General features: G+C 36.1%; 2 protein-coding genes across 6 annotated transcripts; both read right to left on the bottom strand.

Annotated features, from left to right (window-relative positions):
• Positions 1–208: 208 nt before the first annotated feature.
• Positions 209–15,264, bottom strand: LOC103721882. 5 transcript variants are annotated; one of them, XM_008812357.3, is made up of 10 exons: positions 14,941–15,264; positions 12,381–12,508; positions 10,683–10,739; positions 10,451–10,564; positions 5,084–5,152; positions 4,892–4,975; positions 1,886–2,047; positions 688–768; positions 515–607; positions 214–373 (listed from the first exon to the last, which is right to left on the bottom strand). In XM_008812357.3, exons 1-9 carry the CDS (start codon positions 15,188–15,190, stop codon positions 542–544), a joined length of 1,011 nt encoding a protein of 336 aa, XP_008810579.2. In that variant the 5' UTR covers positions 15,191–15,264; the 3' UTR covers positions 214–373; positions 515–541. The 5 variants fall into 5 exon arrangements, 4 of the variants coding, with proteins under 4 accessions (XP_038986130.1, XP_008810579.2, XP_038986131.1 ...); XM_039130202.1 differs by lacking the exon at positions 688–768 and having other exon boundaries at positions 209–373; positions 515–647; XM_039130203.1 differs by having other exon boundaries at positions 214–607.
• Positions 15,265–16,604: 1,340 nt separating this feature from the next.
• LOC103701541 (probable transcription factor GLK1) lies at positions 16,605–21,915 on the bottom strand. The gene is made up of 6 exons (XM_008783635.4): positions 21,173–21,915; positions 20,406–20,546; positions 19,342–19,668; positions 19,184–19,255; positions 19,000–19,098; positions 16,605–16,893 (listed from the first exon to the last, which is right to left on the bottom strand). Exons 1-6 carry the CDS (start codon positions 21,623–21,625, stop codon positions 16,744–16,746), a joined length of 1,242 nt encoding a protein of 413 aa, XP_008781857.2. The 5' UTR covers positions 21,626–21,915; the 3' UTR covers positions 16,605–16,743.
• Positions 21,916–22,430: the final 515 nt, after the last annotated feature.

The raw sequence follows: 22,430 nt of genomic DNA, 5'->3' as shown, positions 1-22,430 counted from the left end.
ACGGCACAGAAAGCGGCAGGAGAACCCCTGAATTAGGGTAGTTGATCCGCTGAATGGGCCGAGCACTTGTACCTAGCAGCACCGTTGAGAGCCATGATCGCCTCCTTGGGAAGGACATGAAAAGGCGAAGCCCACCATGGAAGGAGACGAGGATATATGAGTTCGGCAATGGGAGTTTTTAAAGAGTAAAGACCATGGACCCACCATGTTACATAAAAGACTTCAAAATCCGGCTACATTGGGAATACAGTTAAACAGATTCACAAAACCTTCTACCATTAAACAGTAGAGATAATTCTTGAGGTTGTTGGATTCAACTCTATACAGTGCCCAATCATGTCATGTAGGTAACTCTGTTGAGTTTCTTGGGAACCTAAAAAATAATAATGAAATGCTATCGATCAATTACAACTAAAGACAAGATCTCCACACTCATACACGGTGCATGTATATACATTAAGAACTGTATTCTATTCAAGTAACAAAGGAAGTCAGAATGCTGAGATCTCCATACAACATGTATACATGGTCATCTCTTTAATTAGCTGAAGCATGATGAACAGAAAATCCAAGCACTCAGTATTGGGAAGGTCATTATAGCATAAGCCTGCGGTATAATGGTAAAGTGGAAACCATTTAGTAGGGAGCTGCAAAAGATAAGAAGTCATGAACTGAATAGATACGTACCACAAAAAAGGCAACCTCTTTGTGGGCAAGAGGTGCAGTAAATTTATTCATTTCCATTGCATCTTTCACTACATCTTGGAGCTGGAAAACTAGCATGGTGATTAACAGATCAAGGGAAAAATTTGAAATAAGGTGAAAGAGAAATAGCCAGAAATATTTTTAATAGAAATAAAGTCCGGTAAACTCTGAACCGAGGAAAGTACTGCCAATTAACATTTTTCATCTTTACATTGCCGAATAAAGACAACTTTTATCTTTAAAATCTTTTGGACCACACTTCTCACATTTAGATCAGAAGAGCAAGCCACTACCAAAAAGTTCATGATATGGGCCTCAACATACAATGAATTTTCAATAATCAAAACCATTTCATGTCTAAAAAAATAAGCAATCCGCTCGCTCTGGCATAAAATTATATTATGCACCTTAAGATACCGATCTTAAATGCTCCCTCAGGAAAAAAAATGGACCTTAAGCCGTCATAAAATTTGTCACTAGAACAAATAACAAGTAAGGTCCTGGACCAGGTACCCTTGGCTTTGGCAAAGCCTAAAATACACACTCAAGATCTGGGTCTATTTCTATCAGCTGAAAGGCATGCAGTAGTGCCCATGTCACCTCTCAGTCCTCCAATGGATCCTTACCATTGATTCGTTAATTCAGTGCTAATTCACTTGATTCATATGGCCAATGGAGTGGACGTCAGGGTAAATCATGAAGCCAAGGGAGATAAACAAGATGGTGGGGCAGTTAAGATTTGGTGGTAAGACGAGCTTCTAGACTCGTAATAGGCAGGTAAATGCAAGGGCTGAAGGATGCAGAGCAGTGAATGTGGCGAAAAGGGAAAGGACAGGAGGGAAAGGGGAAGAGAGTAGGAACAGAGAAGCTAGAGATAGATATATTCAACAGGAAACATAAATTGTTTCCGTACATAATCAAATAATTATATTGAATAAAATTGGCTTCAACAAACTATACCTATTAAATATGACTGGTGAAACCTTCTCACATGGAATAATCAAATAATAACATATGATAATTTGCTTGTGGTTGGGGACATCCTATCAAGATATCACAACTCATACTTCTTGTCGTCTATAGTTTTAAACAATCTAAAAATAACTATAACAAAAGCAATTCATTATTCAAAAAAAAGTCATATCCAAACAATCTACTGATCAGTGTGAAAGATTCGCACCTCATGATGACATTTGAGGGCAAATGACATGATTCTCTTGAACTGATTATAAGCTTGAGAAATGAAAGACTTTGAGAAAGAACCCGCCAAAAAAAATGAATCAGGTAAACCAACAATTTCTGGGGAACACCGATGATGAATGCCCTTAACGAACCGTACAACCTAGCATCACAATCAGGAAAGTAATCAATTATGTATCTCCAGATAAAAAACACATCCAACAGCACTTTTAATAGCATCAGTAAATTAGCTCGCCACTGCAAAAGCTTAATACTTGCAAATATTGACTGACAGAAATACCTATAGATACATAATGTTCGTATTGTGTCAGCAACAATGTGGCAAGCATGTATTTTACGATACACCAGGTAGAGATTTTCGCGCTAAACTCTATATGAAACACATTTTAGTAGATTGAGTTTCATGCTTAAAAAGTAATCTAAAATTTGTGAAAACATTGGCAGTTGTCCCCATATAGTGAATTTCTAGCATCACCTTCCGTTACTTGTTCATCTAGTTACATAATATGATGATTGTTAAGGAATATTCCAGTATCTTTTAGCTGGACAAATATAATAGATGCCTTTTCCTCATTAACCAGGTATATTAGTTTTGCTGCTATAAGCTGTGCTACACTGCTACCTACTCTTGTTATATGTGTGCTTTTAATTCATAGCCCAAGGACAGAACTTCAACAACTACAGGAATTGACAAATAAAAAACAGTATGCTATTCCTAGCCAATATGGTATGATGGGCATGAATTTAACTGATTGTTTACCTTTACATATTAAAAATGAAATATTTACCCAAATTTCACTTTGGTAAGGGAATGTTTGGTTGAGTGAAGTGGACAAGAGTCACTTTCTCAAAAATGACTTTGGTCCACTTTCAGCTGTTTGGTTGCAAAAGTGAAAGACAAAAGTTACTTTAGCCACTAAAGTGACTTTTATCCAAAATAACTAGAAGCAACATAATGCGGCTTTAGGCCATTTAGGTCCCTAAGTCACTTGAAAATAGAGATATTAAGAGAAAATGGAGGTTTGTCGCTTCACCCCCACTCTTTCCTCAATCTCAATAGCGGTCACATTTTGATAATAAATAATAAAAATATTATTATGTAATATTAATAAAAATAATATTAAATAATTATTAAAAATATTATCTAAATATTAAAAATAATACTATGATAATAATATTACTTTATTCTATTATAATTAATAATATGATTTATTATCTAATATTTATTTAAATATTATTTATTCAAATAATATTATTTATTTAAATATTGAAACATAGTTAAAATACAATGATATCATTTTATTCAATAAATAATAAATAATATCACTAATACTATTATTTATTGATTAATAATAAAATATACTTAAAATTAATATAATATTATTTTATTGAAAAAATTAAGATATTATTATTATGTTCATTAAAATAAATATTTTAGTAATTTAAAGTTATTAGAAATTAATATTATTAATATTATTTAACTTATAATAATTGATAATAACATGAACTATTATTTATTTGTTATTAATAATAATTTTATTTATTATTTAAATATTGAAAATAATTGATAATAAAATAATATTACTATATTTAAAGTATTAGACTACATTTTTCAGTATTCACTTCCCAAACAACTCACATGGCAAAACTCACTTTTAGCAAAAAATTACATTAACCAAGCACCCCCTAAAGTTGTCTAAATCATAGGATCCTGATGAAGACCTTTGTGATCCTTGAGAGAAAAAAAACTTCGTTCTCCTATGATCCCATCGCTAGTTAAGTATTTTTATCTACAAGCCTCAATAAAGTTAAAGATTTTACTCAAATAATTTATAAATCAAAATTTGATAAGTGATCAACCGGGAAACTGTCATAGCTAGAATAATCTCTCATGTCAGGATATGTCCGCAAGGGAGATACTGTTAACCTGCATGCTCCTGATGCAGGGAAAAAAGCTTTGACATCATTCAACTGCCTTATAAAGTGGTTTAAAACTTTAAATATATTGTCACCTCAATCTCATGGAGGTCAGCACTAGTAAATGGAAAAAACAATACTTCATGGATTTTGTGCTTTGTCCATGTTGAAAGAAGAGATTTGCCCTGTTCTTGAAGAGTAAGATTGCTAGTGTCCACACCCAAAGGGAGATACCAAACTAGATGTCGAAGACAGCCAAGAAGTGAATATTAGATCATGAATAATGGTATTCTTTTCCAGCCTGGCACTGGCCCAGCATGTACTATGCAGCCAATAAGTGATACTGGATCATCGGTATTGCATGCCAGTCTGGCATTGGCACAGTAGGTCCATTCTGTGCCAATGCCTGGCATGCAGCCGATATCATGCCAGAGCCACATGATGGCAATGCATTTGCATGGAACTGTTTTATATTTTGTGCGCTAACAAGCACTTCGATCCATATCCTAGACAGATTACCACCAGTGGCCAACATCTACTGCTAGCATGTAATACACTTATTCGTCATAGGGGAAAAAGGTGACTTTCTTTTCTTTCTCCCTTCTATTTTTTATATGGGGCGTCTGGTGTTTTTTTTTTATTGATGGGGATGCAAGAAGGAAATTTGCCAAATGAAAAGATAAACTCTAGAAAACTAACATTAAAGCAATGAAGTGTTTTTGTTCAGTGTTGCTATAGTAAGGGTATTAAGTCTTCAATACATGAGAAAAGACAGTATATAGTAAGATTTGTGCACATTGCATATACATCAAGGATGACACAGTTGATCAGTCAAGAAATATAGGGATGTCAGACTAGGCTTGTGTCTTAGACTGCAATTGCAACATCTGTCATCTTAGTGATTATATTATTATCAAAGAATTTTCCTATATACTTAGAAAAAATATCCCTTGGCCATAACAATAACATGATAAATAATTCTTTATTTTCTGGGTAATATCAAAAACTTCAAGAAGATTTACAACTAGATACTTTATTAACAGGCAAAGGACGTGAAATATTGAAGTACCTTCATCATTGCACACTTGATATGTCTTGCAATCTCATAATAATCTTCTGACTTAATTCTCTTACGAACATTTGAAGCCATTATCTAACAGACAACTCAGTTGAGAAGTTCGTATGAGTGAAATTATGAAACCCTAACTCAATATAAATTTTCATAATACAATTATTATATATGAATGCAATGACAACATACCTTTGTTGATTGAAATGCCTGCTCAAGTTGTCGGATTTGAATCCATTGTTCATTAACAATATTTTCCATCTGGTGATAAGTACACCAAAAAATTCATAACAAGGGTACCGATCATGTTTCAGTTAGTAACAAGTTACTTCATGAATGTATTGGAGTCCAGAAACACAGTAACTCTGTAAGAACAAGAAGATCAAGGATGCAAACCATTGTAATTCAAATCTCATAAATCTAAGCTTAAACTTTGTCCAGCAAGACTTGTCATCTTAATTCATAAATATGACCGAAGCAATACAGGAAATATACTTCAATCAATCATGCACATGGTGTAGAGTTAAAGAACAATTTGCAATTTTATTGGGTAGAGAGAGAGAGAGAGAGAGAGAGTCATTTTACAAGCTCTAGTTAATAAGCAACACAAATTATATATATATATATATATTTTTCATGTCTTACTATTCAAATTTACTACAAAAAAAAATGCATGGATTTAGTATGTACATTGTTTACTCTGTTTTGGGCTACAAAATGTTTGACAGTTCGCCTTTCCCTGTCTTTGAACTGTTTTCGTATGTTAGTGCATATTAAGTTCTATAATCACCAAAAGCTTATATAGATTCGGATCATATTTCTGACTAGAGGATCGACCAAGCATTTTTAAACATTAGGAAGATTAATTCAAGCATCAATTGCACAATACATACTTTGCTGATTATGTAGACGTTAATATGAAGAGCATTTCTCAATCAGCTATCAATTAGTGGACTTAGGGTATGCAGTGGCAAGTGTTAAGATAATAAAGACACATGTAACCTAAATACAAAAGCATACTAGTTCACATAATCTTGGCATCATCCCAAGCCTTGGACACAAAATAAAAGACCCAATCTGTTTGTTACAAGGAAAAGGAACTAGATTTTGATCTATTAAAGATACACATTAGCAGTCCTATTTACATTTATTCCATCATGGTATACACTCATCCATGAAAAATAGTTGTATAACTCTGTAAGTCTATTAAATATGCAGTCTGTATATATGCAACCTCACGTATGATGACATGAACTCTTAGGTGGAAAGCCATGGGACTGTATATTATGAAGATACCCTGGTCAATAATGAACTTGTTTCTACATTATCTCCTCAATTTTCATTGTATCAGAGTATAATACGTGCGAGATATACATGCGACAAGTTCAGAAAACCACCATAGGAAATGAGTCTCCTTCCAAAATCCAGTCGTTGGACTGAGTCCCAGCATATCATTCACACCAGTTTAGTCAGACCTCTTTGCTAGAATTAAGGGAGTAATCTTCTGTGGCTATCAGAAACTTCAACAAACTTCAATAATATGTTATGGATCATAAAGCACACGGTATCATCATTATCCTTTGTTCATTGAAACAACATTATCCAGCTAGAAATCCAAGGAGTGCAGTTTAGATTGGATATTCTTTGCATTTTAATGTCAAGCACAGCAAACACACCCAAAAAAAAGGTGATATGAAATTTGAGATATAGAATAAAACATTATTTGATAGGGTAATGACTCAATTTCTTCCTCACTTTAGTGAATAATTGGTGCCGGCCAGACAGGCAGAGAATGAGAGCTGAACCATCAAGAGCAATATATCCTTAGATAGTTTTCCAGATTAATCACTCAAGTCCTTTTCCATGGAAACTGTGTATCCTAGGTGCAGGACTTAAGTTTGTTGGTTTTGCAATTTTAAAATTTGAAAAATATAAAACTTTAAAATGAATCAAATACTAAAAAAAGTTTTGAGATTTCAAAACTCTTTAAAATAAATATAACCATGCCACAAAAAAATTGGCTGGACTGACACACCTTTTTAAGTCAAGTAATATTGAATAAAAAACTCTGTAACTCTAATTTCTATACATTCAGAAGTATGGAAATATAGTAAGAAAAATTGGATTGAGAAAAGTCTGACTAATATATTACTTGGAAATGTAAGACTTTAGAAATATGGGGATCTGGATAGATGGTTGCTCGGTCTGTAGTTACTCGGTGCGCAATCTCCCATCCATAAACTTTTTAGGCATCTCTTGCCTGTAGCATTGCTTTGACACCCCTTCAATGTTACTATTAGACTTTCTAGCTGACAGCTGACTTTGCAAGCTTGCGCTTTGATAGTGATAATTCCCCACCAGTCTCTTCAGCTTCTTCTTTAGTGAACTCAGTATTTCATTACTTCTCATTCATTAGCATTGCAATCCAATGTTGCATGCCCTTGTTGGATGCTATCATGTCAGTTAGTTACTGATATAGTACCTCACTACTTCAATCAGAACCATCTTAGCTTGTGAAATTTTGTGTCACGCCATACACAGTATAGTTATTTTAGTTACAATAAGACATCCTTGTGCATGTGACCATTCCTGCATGGCCCTGCATCCTTGATGCAGTTGAGGGTTAAATTAGGTTAGTTTATTTGCTAGTTTTATTAAATCTCAAGAAGTAGATTAAGTATCTCTTATTTTCATGCAATTTTTGTACTAATTTTCAGAGCTATTTTTCTAGTAGATTTTTGAGCCCTATTTATATTAGTAGAATTACCATCTAAAAACTCTACTTTATGTCTAGTTAGATCAAGAAAGTTTTAAATTTATAAGAATTGTGATTTGGAAAGATTTTGATGGTCTTTTATATGGGATCATATCAAATATTACTAATTTTTAGAAAGTTTTTAGTTATCTTTCGTTAAGAAAGTGAATAGATTTGATATGGTGGAACCTTTTGGAGTCCTATTGTGGGTCAAATAATGTAAGTTAGAGTCCTAGGTCCACTATAGGTAAGTTTAGAGCCCTTTTATGATCAGGAAATATTGTTCTAGAGTTGTTTGAGTATCTATAAATATGGGTTCTTGAGAAGTGACGAATAATGTTTTATTTATGGAATATTACACATGAAGTAACCCCTTTGTGGACATTTTGCCTACTACTATTGTCTCTCTTCTCTATATTCTTCTTCTCCTCCTCTATCCATTCCCTTCTTCTTCCCTCCTACTTGGTCACTGTTTTGACTATGGATAAAAATAAAAATTCAGATTTAATCGGACCCAAAAAAATTTTTTTTTGCCAGATCTATACTATTTGCAGCCCTACAACTAAAGGGATGCATCACGATGGCATCAAAGTTTCAAAGCCATCTTAAGCAATGGAAAATTAATCCTGAAACAAGGCACCGACAAGATGAAGAGCCACTTTGACGATAAAGGAGTGGTTTCAGCAACAAGAAGAGGATGATCGACATATATCCACAACATTTGACACCATTCTTGCCTTAACCAATGTTTCCTTCTTTAGATTTTGAGCTCCCTTCGAAGGCGAGGAGACAGCGGACACACAAAAAGCAGATGAAGATCTAATCAAAGATCCTCTGTGTAGATACTAAGATCGAGGATAACGATAAAGATCAAAACATTAAAGATCAACCATTTATAGATCTTCTGATTGAAGGTCAGCTAGTTTCGAAAGTTGATCCTCCACAACTGGACCAACAGGCACTAGAATTTGTTATTAATGAATTATTCTTTGAACAACTAAAGAATTTAAACATTGAAAACATTGAGGTCCGACATTACACTTTGGTGCTATTCAACATCCATAATATGATCGAAGTCCTCGGAAAAATTAACATACACAAAAGCAATCCAATGGACTAATCACAAGGAAATTGTTTGTGGGATTTCATCATCAATAGTGGAGATCCAAAAGAGGATTAGGCATCTAGACATCATTTTTTTTGCGACGAGATCCACATAGCAGAAGCATTTGATGTAGTATAGGTCTAGATTAGGTTTAGCTAATTTGCTAGTTTTATTGAGTCTCAAGAAGTAGGTTAAGTATTTCTTGCTTTCACACATTCTTCATACTAATTTTGAGAGCTGTTTTCCTAGTAGATTTTTTAGTCCTATTCTGATTTAGAAAGATTTTTTTGATAGTCTTCTACATGGGATTCTACAGAATTACGAATTTACTAGTTTTCGAATTTTTTTAGTAATCTTTTGCTAGGAAAGTACATAAATTTGATATGGTGGAAGTTTTTGGAGTCCTATAAGTTAAGAGTGCTAGGTCCATTATGGGTAAGTTGAGAGTCCTTCTATGATTAGAAAAAATTGTTTTAGGGTTATTTCACTGTCCATAAACTGGGTCCTTGAGGAGTACTGAATTATGTATAATTTATGGAATATTGTTAATGAAGTAACTACTTTGTGAAGATTTTACCCTCTATTATTTTCTCTTTTCTTTATATTATTCTTCTTTTTCTCTATTTAAGCCCTTCTCCTTCCTTTTCCTTTTACTCTTGTGGCTGTGAAGAAATGATAAATATTCAGATCTAACCAGATCTGAAATTTGTTTCTGTGCATATCTATATTATATGCAGCCCTGCCATTAAGGGACTCCATCAAGCCCTAAATGTAACCATAATCCTTTAGACCCTACATTTGAGCCATCTCTTATAGCTCGTGCCAAATTCTAGCTACCTTCTTAGCATCTCTATACCAGATCTAGTAGTAGTTACATCATAGATTCATCATTGCCATGGCAAACTCTTTGTAAATATCTACTTGAGTTTGAGGGAGCTGCCAGATGTTTGTAAAGTAATCACTGCATATTCATCACATAAAAGTATGTTGATCTTTGTAGTATGTACATGTTGACTGCTATTAATTTCACGTATTCATCCCAGTGCATATAGCATATAAAAAAATCCGAAGCCCTAATGATAATGGTTTTATTCCAACATGCGCAACTCAAGTTTTACAATCGCTAAATTAGCAGGTTATGTACATGTTCATTTATCATGCACTGAGATGTTTTCCCTTTCATGTTCACTTAGCAGTGCTAAGAGGTCTTCCTTCCATATTCAATTTTTCATTTATTAGTGATAAACTATAGATAATAAACAGGTGAGTTGTAATGAACAATGCGAGAATAAAAAGGTCTCATCATGTCAAGCCTAACTGAGAGTAAATAGCTATCTCAGTATTCTAGTTCATTTGATGCACAAATTTAAGATGACTGTCTTGAGAAGCAGGTTCCTCTGTGCACAAATTTAAGATGACTGTCTTGAGAAGCAGGTTCCTCGTATGAAATTATACCAAAATTTTATACCGGAGGTTTCAAACTTTCATGATCAAAATATAAGAAACCATACCTACAACTTGTGGACAAGTCATTTCAGCAAATTGCAGAATTCATTAGATGTAAACACTATTTATTTTCATATGTTATGAAACCATTAATAAAACCAATCATCTGTATTCAGTTTATAGCACTGTTTTCTCACATTATTTACTATGATTTAAAATGTTCATGATAAATACTGACAAGCATAAGACTGACCTTATCAACTTCTGAAGCTACAGCTTTCATTTCTTCCTCTGCATCATCTACCGATGATTCTAAAGTGTGAATCTTAAAGTTGTTCTCTCTTGACTCATTCCATAAAAGTCGCACCTAACCATTATAAGACACCTATCTTCCATGTAAGTATACAGTTCTAAGCAGGAAGTGAAACACACCCACATGCATACATGTGTGTCTGTGTTAGGGGAGGGGGGAGAGAGAGAGAGACCTCTTCTTCCATAGTGGTAATTCTGTCTTCAGAATATGATGAGTCACTCGGTGATTTCTGCAAAAAAAAAAGGGTGGTATATGTCATTTACAGAAAAAAATTTGCCAAGCATTATCATGAAACTTCTAGCCAAGCATCCACAGGGTCAATACCATAACGAACAACCCATTCTCATCTTTCATGATTGTTATGCAGCCCTATCTAATTGTTTTTTTTTATATGAAGATTTTTTGGTCCTTTCTCAATTCTCATTACTTCCATTATAGGTAAATTGAGGTCAACATATCCTTCCCCACACACACCATGTTATCAAATCAAACTTTACCAATTACCTCTGGATAAACTATGAGCATTATGTCAATTCACTTCTTTCAAGCCAAGTTCGTGCGTTGACAATATCATGCCTGTGACATGATCCTGACTCAACTGTAGATTGATTGAAAACCACGTCCCTGATACCTAAAGCAGCAAACCAGATACCTATTGTAGGCCAAAATAACCAAGAAAAAACTGTGACATGACAGGTTTCTTTATATGTTCTGAGCTTGTAACCTTCATTAGCAGACCCATTTTTAGTAGTACCCCTGCTCAAACTAGAGTTTACCGAGGAACAATGGATGGCATTAAACAGGAAGACTACAGATAAACCAGCTAAAAAAATGATGTGTAAGTGGATGCATAGGCATTTTGTACACAGCCTGGAATACTATCATAACCTCGTACAAAGGTACCAAGAAGTCTTACAAGCACAACATCAGGCTTCCTTGACTGATGGCATAGATTCAGGACACAACAAAAGCAACTGCAATGCCTGCCCAAGATTGTAGGTTTTCAGATGACCTAGGTAACAAGCTACATCAAGAAAGAAGTGACCTGAAGTAAAGGTCAGACACAAATATTTCCTTTAAAAAGTCAGACACTTACTAAAATGCATTTAGAACCAAAATGCCAGTAATGATTAAATCAGATTCTTAATTGATCAACTTATGGAAGTGAACTTAAACCAACATATGGCTAGCCATATGCATACTGGGACAGCACTGGCTAATTGAAAATTGTTGCTTAATCCTTTAAAATTCAAGATTGATCTTTTTCTTAGTACATCTTGTATCAGTAATTAGCCAATGTATTCATACAAATTTATTCATGTGCAGACAAACTACATCATGATCGTGGTCATTGCATAGGCCACCTTGCACACAATATATATCAGTTATCCACATAGTTTATCAAACCATAAGAAGACTTCCACACATAAACTACATGCTTATCACTTTCAAGTTCTATTAGACAAACCCTCTAGCATAAACCATGCTCCACTTTGAGTCCATGAAGCTGGTGAATGATGATTTAATATAGTTGTACAGTACATATGAACGATATGCTTATGCACCAAATATGAACAAAATATGCAAGCAACATACTCTAACTACTTAATGTCAGCTTTTTTATTGAGTCTTGGACTTTCTGCTCAAGTTTTAGACAGACAATTATACCGTATTAAGAATTTGAAATAAAGAAAATTAGCTGCGACAGCTTGCTGCATGGGTAATCTGAAAATACAGAAAATCAAATTTGCAGTTCATTTAACATGCACATATAGAAGACAATATTAACATTTTTCCAACATAAGATAGTGTATGGACTATGGAGTGTGTTTGGGAGAGAGGAAATCTTCAATATAAATCAATTGCATACCTTAATGTTATGCAGAGCATTTTGTAGCAGTTGAATCTTGTCTTCCATCTCCCCAATAAGCTTATTATTTTCTTCAAGATGAAGAGTTTTAGAATTTAAGATTTTTGTATTCTCCTCTAGAATAGACTCTGCATCCATTGCCCATAAATCAGTTATAGAATGATATAGAAGAATTTATGCCAAGCTAACAAACTTATTTTTGTATATATATGAGATGAACTATTCTCCCCTCGAGAGGAGAGGGTATCTACTCCTCCTTGACTCCAAAATTAATAATAGGGCATCCAAATCAAAGATACAAATCATTGGTCATGATTTATACCACTAAAAATGCGTAGAAACCAAAAATCACATGTTTTGGTGGTCTCTAACTTGTGCATGAATTAGGTACAAAAATGAATGGTTAAAATAATATGAGACCATGTTTTTCTATAATCTATGCATTAAAATCTATTAACTTTCAATCTATACATATTTTAACATGTGTGGACTGTGATCAGTAAGGTGGATTCTCAATTGAATTGCTTTATTGTGTATTTTAGCATATTGGCACAATAATTCCTTTCTTGTATCCATATGATACATAGGTTAGAAACCACCAAAATATGTGATTTTTGATTTCTAGACATTTTTAGAGATATAGATCACGATCCATAATGTGGATCACGAAGTTCTACAATGTATTCTTCAGAAATCTCTTGTTGACTTCAATTAAATGGTTCAACAATTTATACTCTACTTCATAAACCTGTTTCTAGTAACTTCACCTGGAATGCAACATAATTATGTTCCCCTGTGCACAAGACGATGGTTATTCAATGCATCAAATTCAATTGCAAAACCAAAACTGGTTATGGCACCCATTGATTTCCATTTCATCCACTTATTGCCAATATAATATCTCTAATGGAATTTTAAGACAAACCTAATGATTGAACTGATTGTAGAATATAGCTCAAGATATTACAGCAGATCAAAAATACTAAATCTTGAAAATATAAGAATAATCAAGGAATACTTGGTGGAATACTGAGAATAAAACAAGTAAACAATGGAGTAAATATTTAGAATCAGAAAAAGTCTCGCTAGCCACAATGAATCATAGTTTTATGCCCAACATCCTTAAAATAAATGTTTCCCAAAGCAGAGATAGACTTGTTTAATGGTAGGCCTGACCAGACAGTACAAAAGCAAACAGATGTTAAGATATGGTGAAAAATTAATTAGAAAGAATTATATGTTCTTCTTGCCTCATATATTCTTGAACATTACCTATGGCATCCAGTGCAAAAAAGAGGAACATGATAAAATAAGTGCATGAGAAATCAAGATGATAAAGGTATATTCTACAAGAAATCGTGAACAAATTGATAGCCCCGAGCTAATCAGCTTTATAAATTCCAATTGCCCTAAATTCCTAATGTAAGCTTCATTGAATTCTCAACAAAACTTCCATCTGAGTTTTCCTAGGTCTATAATTTTTCTGTATTAGGAGAAGGGAGAGGAAAACAATTCTTTGCATTGCTCATCTTGATTGGCAGAAACCATAGTGAATATCTGGAATCTCCTTTTTTTTCTACATCTGAAGGTGAATCTTCTTTCTTTCCCTCTTGTTTAGTCTCATTGAAGAGATACTATGAAAACTAAAATATTTGTTTACCATAACATATGTATTTGCATATCTTATTATCCATTATACTATTTTTTGTTCTCTATGATCTTAGACATGTCACTAGTGTCACTTGAATACTGGCATAAGGCCAGCAGAGTTTAAGCCACTAACAAACTCATACAAGCTAAACTTAGTAGCAGATATCATGTTGATAATTCCTCCCTCTTTCTTCCTTCTTTTTATTCTTGATCTATTATCAAAATTAGAGAAGGTTAAGTTGTCAAGCTTGCTGCTTAGTTGGATTAAAATAGTCGCACTTTTAGGTATTTGAATGTTGAAAGTGTTTGTACAACTTATTGACTAGAAAAACAACTCTTTGTGTACCTTAGAAACAGAATCAGTTTGAGGGGAAAAAAATTATGTTTGACACCAAAATTAGCCCTTGACAGAAACAAAGAGCAAAGATGAATTCAGAATACTGATTCGATAAAAAGTCTTAATGTATGAATGAGATCTGTGACAACAACAAAATTAGATCGCCCATGATCTTTACATAGCCTAAGCAGATAGAAATAATATCCAGCATAAGATTGTACCGGCGGTTTTCTTGGATAAACCACTACCTAGATCTCGCCATTTTTTATATGTGAACAAACTTGGAATAATTCCTGGCTTCTCTGGGCTGTTTTTCCTTCTATGAACGATTTAGCAGGATTACAAAAACGAAACTCTCAAATTAAAAACTGTACCTACCAGAAATGTTTAGAAGAACTACAACACATAAAGAGCTCCCAAAATTCAATAGCATTTACGATCATAAAATCCACTAACGTTCTCGAACAAAATCTTAAATAAATGCCGCCTCATCTTGATGTAAATAACTCATAAATCCGAGACTGGCGAGCAAGAATCGAAAAGCGGATGAAAAAGGGATTCAAGAAAAATTACCCAATCGAGCGATCTTGAGCTTCATCTCCTCCAATTCGGAGACTAAGGCGTCGTTCCTCGAAAATGCCTCGAGATTGGAGAGGACAGCAGAGAGCAGGACAGCGACTGAGGCGAGGAGAACCCCGGATCGGATCAACAAATATCGCCCATCGCCAGATCTCCGCAGCAGACGACGGCCTAAATAGAGGTGGAGAGGGAATAGGAGCGCGAGGAGGAGGAACATAGCTCCGTCCCCGATCGATGACGCCATGTCGCCTCTTCCGTTTCTCTGTCTTCGCCCTGGCGAGAGCAGCGGAGGTTTTGGGACTCGGAATCCCCTCCTGTTAGAACGTGTCCAAACGAGTCGGATCCTCTTTTAGCCCGTCCACTGGTGGGACCCGTCCATGTGTTGAGTGAATCCGAGTTAGACTAGGATACGTGGCGGGTGGTGATTGAACAACCGACCCGTTAAAAGCCATATTGGAGTTTTCTTTTTGGTGATTAGGATTGTCATATAAAATCTATATAGAGAATTTAATGCAGGATCTCTTTTTTTTTTTTTTTGCTAAAAATAAGGAAAGAAGGAGAGGGGGAGAAATTTCAATGTATGTCCATGACATAGGGTAAGGTTGCCTTGTTCTCCTCATTCACTGTTTATAGTTCCATGCTAGGAGTTAATTCTCTGTTTCAAGTTAAAGCAATAGAGATTTGCCAAAGAAAAAAAAAAAAAGAGGAAAAAGATAGTGGAGGATTAATTGTTTATTTTGTGATAGAAAATTGTCGAAAAAAATGTTCAATTTGTTGAAGAAAACTGCTTGGGACTTTTCGGCCTGGTGGATTGGCTGGATTAAAGAATGATTGATGTCCTCTACAAGGCTGCTATTTTGGTGAATGGAAAGTCTTGCAATCCCAAAGATAAGGGACTCTGCAATTAATATTTTTAACAGAATGTTGGATCTAGCAAAAAGACCTATATGATCGGTAAATTGCAAGGGGGGAGCATTAATTGGCTATTCTAAGCTCCTAATTTCTTCTCAAGAGTGAATTTTAAATAGAAGTGCAATTGTCCATCTCAGAAGCTGGTTTGGGTCTTAGGTTTGCCACCCTTCTAAATTGCCAACTTTAATCTCTTCCTATGAAATGCATGGGGCTTTCTTTTGCATGATAAGTAAAAAAAAAAAATATCAAAAAAAAAATAAGTAAAATATTTTCTCTTTCTTTTAAGTCCTCAAACCTATTAAAACACTTTTGAATGGTTTAGACTGTGTAATGGGACTCCATTTTATTTTCAAATATGTCTGCTACCCCAGACTAGCTCCCTTCAAATTCACCTGCCCTAAACACAATATGCTTCGGGTTATTTTGGAGCAAAAAAGTCAGTAAAGGATATCTCCTATAGTCCTATGGGACTTCACAATTCATCTTTTATCCAAAAAAAAAATAAATTATTTTATCATACATATTATTTATGGTGCTACCATGTAGGACATTAATTCACTGCTTTTCTTTATGTTAGAAGTCATTCGTAAGCGAGCACGTAACAATAGTCCTACTACAACCATTAAAACAAATAAAACTGCCCTCACCATAGTACACTTATCATAGGATTGTAAAAAATAAGAAACGAAGGAGCTACTCGCTAATTCTTTCATCCACAATCATGCAACTAGAAATTTTCATACAAATGCCAGTGAATGAAGTGGGCCTGCTCATAAAAAATATTAAAAGAACTTTTTACAAGTATACGATATATAGATAGACATGTCAACGAATTTTTTTGATGAATTGAACCATGAAAACCACCCAGATATAGTGTACATGATCTCAACCAGATGTTGGTGGTGCTGTTGAGACACCTTGCCTCTGTAGTTCCACCAGTACGCTCTCCAACGAGGGAGGCTTCAACCCGAGAGGCAATGGCAACCATGGCTTTGCTAAAACATCTCCAATAGCTGCATTTATATTTTCATTTGACTGGAACAACAATGAAGAGTAACAAGATAGGTTTATGAGGATAATGAATGAATTAAAAATCTCATATACATGAGTTGTTAGAAAGAAGTAACTAGATTGTTGTGACAAAGTTGTAAAATGAATATGATGAGGTGTGTTTATCTATTTCATACAATATAATGTCCTATTGGTAGCTTTGCAGACACCTTTCTATTGTTCTATCCAATTAAAGACTCGGCATGATTCTTTCTGCTTGCGAACTAGCAGCTCATTTCTGGTTTTCCACAATATTTGAATGTTAGAAAAATAAAGAAGAACACTCAAGAAGAAGGTGGTAAAAACTTTCAAGAACAAAGTTTGGAAGAAGAATAATTTTTATTCAACTCATACCGTACAAATGGATGCTTACAACCCTTTATATAGACTTCATGTGACTCTAGAAATTCCTATATAAAACTCATAACTCTTGACATTTAATTTTTCTAACTCATGACTCTCGATATACGCGTGACCCATGACTTTTAAATCTCATATAACTCATGATTCTTTACATTTTATAACTTGTGACTCTTAACCTTCTAACTTATGATGACTCTTATGACCCTTGGCCTTTCACCTTCTTGACCTTGATTTGATTTTGACTCTCCAACTAGGATGCTAATTGGATCCCACATCATCTTCATAATCAAGTTTATTATCCAACATCCCCCTTTAAACTTGATTCTTCTCCTCCATCAATTATTCCAACCTTAAATTTTAATCTCTAGAAGGTGTCAACTTTGAGAGGCTTAGTGAATATATCTGACCCTTGATCTTTAGATTTGACATGTACAAGCTCAATCTCTTTGTCCTTCATGTGCTCTCTTATAAAATGATATCAAGTATCAATGTGCTTGCTTCTTTCATGATAGATAGAGTTCTTGGCTAATGATATGGCAGATTTGTTATCAATGAACAATCTTGTAGGTTGCTTTTATAAAAAAATGAGAAAGAACACTGAAGAAGAATGTGGTCGAAACTCTTAAAAATAAAATTTGGAAGAAGGATAATTTTCATTCAACTCATACATTACAAATAGATACTTACAACCCTTTATATAGACTTCATGTGACTTTTAAAATTCCTACATATAACTCATAACTCTTGACCGTTAATATTCTTAACTCATGACTCTTGATATATGCATGACCTATGACCCTTAAATCTCATATAACTTATGACTCTTTACATTCTACAACTTATAACTCTTAACCTTCTATAACTCATGATGACTCTTGTGACCTTGACTTGACTTCAACTCTCCAACCAGGATGCTAGTTGGATGTTACATCACCTTAGAAATCAAGTTTATTATCCAACACTGAATACATGTACTTTCTTACATTTGGCATCCTCTCTCTCTCTCTTTCTTTTTACTTCCATGTTTTTTTGTCTTAAGTTAGATTGACAAATACTTCAGCTAAGATAAAAGTCATACTTTTTATTGGGTTTCTTAATATAACTCTGCCTTCTCCATTCTATCAATGTTTACATTTCCTACAACTTAAATTCGTCTTTGGTGCATGAACAAAACACAACTCATAAAAACGGACTTGAATGGCATTCGCCCACATGAATCAGTTGTACTTTTGTTGCTTAGCCCGGTTTTCTTTACCTCTAGAGCCTTCTTTAACAAAGGCCCACATTCGGACTTCTTTTATCTTATTTTTTTGAATTATATCACCATGGTTTTACGTTTACAAAATCAACTATTCCAAGGCGAGGGGCCTCCATCGTACACATGCAGCAAGTTCACATGAATAAGCGCCAAGATATTCAGAAGTTTGATAAGATGCATGTAGTCTCTTCTGTTCCCCTCAGCAACCACACAGTCATGGACAAAAACACTGTGTGCCTGTCGGACTTGATTTGAATGCGTTGCACTTCTTGTCCTTGTTTTAACTACTTTTTACTCCAATGAGCTAGTAATTCTTAAATAAAAAAAAAAAAAAAGCTAGTAGAAATGTATTACTGTATATCATGACTTGGTACTACGCACGAACGTTCAAAAAATAATTGAATCTTAATATTTGAACTGATATTAATTGGTGAGTAAGTTCAGAGTGAGAAGGATGACGAGAAACTTACAGGATAAGCATCGAGAAGCTGCGAACCCCAGTCCCTAGTAGGAACTGGTCTATGGAAGGGATGGGGAAGAACACCCGGGACTGATGGAGCTGGAAAACTCTGCATTTAATTTGCTCCAAAAAGTGAGGAACCAACCGCTTCACACACATTTCATAGGATAATAAACTGAAGGAAAGGTGAATACCGTTGGCAATGCCTGAGGAAAGCAAGGAGTTCCTTGTGTTAGGACATATGGTACCCACCCTTCTCTGGAGCCCTTGTAACAAAAATAAAGTAGTTTAGAGAGAGATGGATAGAGAGAGAGCGAGAGAGGCAGAGAGAGAGAGAGAGAGAGAGATGTACCCTTTGGCAATGGTGATGCCAATAACAAGGATTTGGTAGTGGAGGTGGAGATGACTGAGGAGCCCATGGCGGACTGGGAGACCACGAGGCTAGATATCTCGGCCGCATGGACACTAATGGTGGGGGGTGCCCCCCAAAATGTAAGGGTCTAAAAGGCTGGACAGAAGGAGGAGGAGGAGGTGGAGGGAAGCCAATGATGGGGCCAAGCCATGGGTTCATGTTCCTCCTTGAACAGGCAACGTTGGTCGCATGCATTTGCGGTGTCTGGCTCAAGCTTACAGCCTCTGCCTCCCTTGCGAGCATATGCTTCCGACGTGACCTATATTTCTGTGCACAATTCATTATCAGCTGGATAGGTGAATTCACCAAAAGTTTCACCATTTAGCAGACCAAAAAAGAGAGAGAGAGAGAGAGAGAGAGAGAGAGAAAATTAAACAGAAAGAAACTACGTGTTTGAAATATTTGAATTGCTCTGATTCCATATTCCAAAGGAATATTATGTTTTTTGAGGAATGGAGAAGCATGGTGCCACCCAATTTTATTAAATCATCAGGATGTGTGCAAGACGGCTGGACGGAAAGAAGAAAGGCGACAAACAGAAAAAAGTAAGCAAACGTACAAGTTATCCAAACATGGCTGCTACTCTATAATGGCGCACTGGTGAGAAAAAGAGAGAGGAAGTAAATGAAGAGAAACATCCGTCCCTCGTTTCTAAACATCAAAATAAGTAAAGAGAAGTAAAAGGGATCGGTAAAACACAAATTATCTTTTACGCATTCACATCATAAAACTGGCCGTGAAACTAGCTCGAATTGGACGTCAGGCCACTGCATTTCAGAACTCCCACTACTGGACCATTGCTTTAGTATAATTCCTCAAGTAAATTAAAGCTTTGCTCGAATAACTAAAACAAGTGCTGGCTTTCCCTTCAGATACTTGTATACTGAAGTCTGGTGCTGAATAGCTAATTCTCTATAGTACCACCACACTTTCATCCAAAAGGGGAGGAAAGGGTAGTAGTACATAGATGAGAGATGAGGAAAAGGAAAGAAATAGGATGGTACCTGTAGATGGCTGGCAACGTTGTATCGAGTGAGGCAGTCGATCCCCATTAGCTCTAAGATCTTCGAGGGCACTGCTTTATCAACTCCAAGCTGCTCCACCGCCTGAACAAATCTCCGATGCAGCTCCGGCGTCCAATCCACCTGCCACACGAGCCATTGATTAGGAAAAGTAGACTAAACTAAGAAAATTGATAAAAAAAGTTTATCTGTGAAGGATAAGATCAAACATGTTATGAGACTTAGTCCTCGTTTCCGTGATACCTTTCTTCCCGAGATCTATATGAAAATTCCGAGGTTTTTTCTTCAAAAAAAAAATCCTTATATAGGTTCCCCACCCCCACCCCACCCCAAAAAAAAAATCTCAGGTGTTGGTCGGTTGCTTTTTAGCTATAATTTGCACCTTATGATTGGATATAAGAAGCAAGAACCCTCGGAAATATTGTAAACATTTAGATTCAAAGCCTGTGCTTGGAAAAGGTAAAATCCTTGAGCAAATATTTCTGCGATGAAGCAATCAGCAAGAAACATTCACTTCCTTTGTTCTAAAACTAGATCCATTTATCACTTTCATGTAAAGGACCTTCTCACATCTCCCATAGGATCGGATCTACTCAGGAGTCAGGTACGAATCTTCCTCAAAATAACTATGTGAATTTCTATTATATATATGCGTGTGTGTGTATATATAATATATATATAGAGAGAGAGAGAGAGCTTCAGCCATGGTTGCACTGCTATGGCGACCAACAACCCTTTAGAAAAACTACCTTCACTTTCCGCTTCCCCTGCGAGTTCTTCGTTGCCACTACCGATGACTTCCGGTCTCTATTGACCTCCGAGGGTGACCGGATCTCCGCTGTCATGGCCACTGGGTCCTCCTTCGTCGTCGCACTCATGACCTCTTCACGTCGACTCAGATCCTCCATCTCCCCTTCCAACAACCCCTTCTGCTGACCCCCACTATCTGAACCCACTGTAGACTCCGCCGCCATTGCCATCCCTGACGAGTCCTCCTCTCCACCCTCCGAGAACTCTGCAAAGATCTCAGCAGGATCCATCTCGAGGTCCGGCAATTTGTCTCCATTATCGAACCCCATGAAGAGGTCATCAAAGTTGATATCCTCAAGCAAGGTGTCACTGGAGAAGTCCCCCACCAATCTCCCGACCCCCCCGTCTCTCTGATCTCCATTGGAGCCTCTCAATGGTGAGACTGGAAGCATCCCAATAGAATAAAACGCAGGAAGAAAAAAATAAAGGATATCTAGGCACAGAAATAGGCCGGTGGTCTAGTTGTAGCTACTTAGCTGGCCGACGTGCAAGAAGGTCAGGTATCATGTGGGTCGACGTGATACCAACCTGCATGGGAATCGGATCTGAAAAAGAGCTTCTTCTAAATTATACCTTGTATGCAGTTATGGGGCTATCCTCTCTGACGAGTGGGGTGGATGGCCATAGTCTGGGAGAGAGGAGCGGGGGGAGGGCTAATGAGTAATGAGAGGACTTGGAAGTGCTACTTAGATTGATTTGAATGGGGTCTTGGAGTAATAGACTTGGGAGAGGCTGGATGTCAACCACAAGTCCTTGGAGATTTCTCTGATTGGAGATTTCTTTCTGTAGCTCTGTCACTAATAAAAAAATTTTATGCTCTTCTGCACTAGTGACACGAGTGTAGCTTTCGCCCGACAGAATGATAAGCCTTACTTCGCGAAAAACCACCGTTGGATCATCAGCCGCCTGCTTCGGAGTGCTTTGCGATCTGTTCGGTAGGTGTTCCAACGGTGATTTCGCGGTCAGGGAGGTTAATCATTCTTTCGTGCGAACGATGCGACCCGGCAGCTGTGGGTGAGTAATTTTTCTAAGCGCCTTTAAAGGTTTGGTGGAGAGAGAGAGAGAGCGACGCCTCGTGAACTTGTTGGAGGAGAAGATCCAAAACGGCGGGGTCAGAGACGACAGCGGCTGCATGGAATGCCAAGGCTCCATTTTCTTGTCGTTTTTTTATAATACCGGATGTGTCCGCCGGTCACC

Source organism: Phoenix dactylifera, chromosome 9 (genome assembly GCF_009389715.1).
Source record: "Phoenix dactylifera cultivar Barhee BC4 chromosome 9, palm_55x_up_171113_PBpolish2nd_filt_p, whole genome shotgun sequence".
NCBI lineage: Eukaryota > Viridiplantae > Streptophyta > Magnoliopsida > Arecales > Arecaceae > Phoenix > Phoenix dactylifera.
This window is presented reverse-complemented; position numbering and strand designations above follow the sequence as displayed.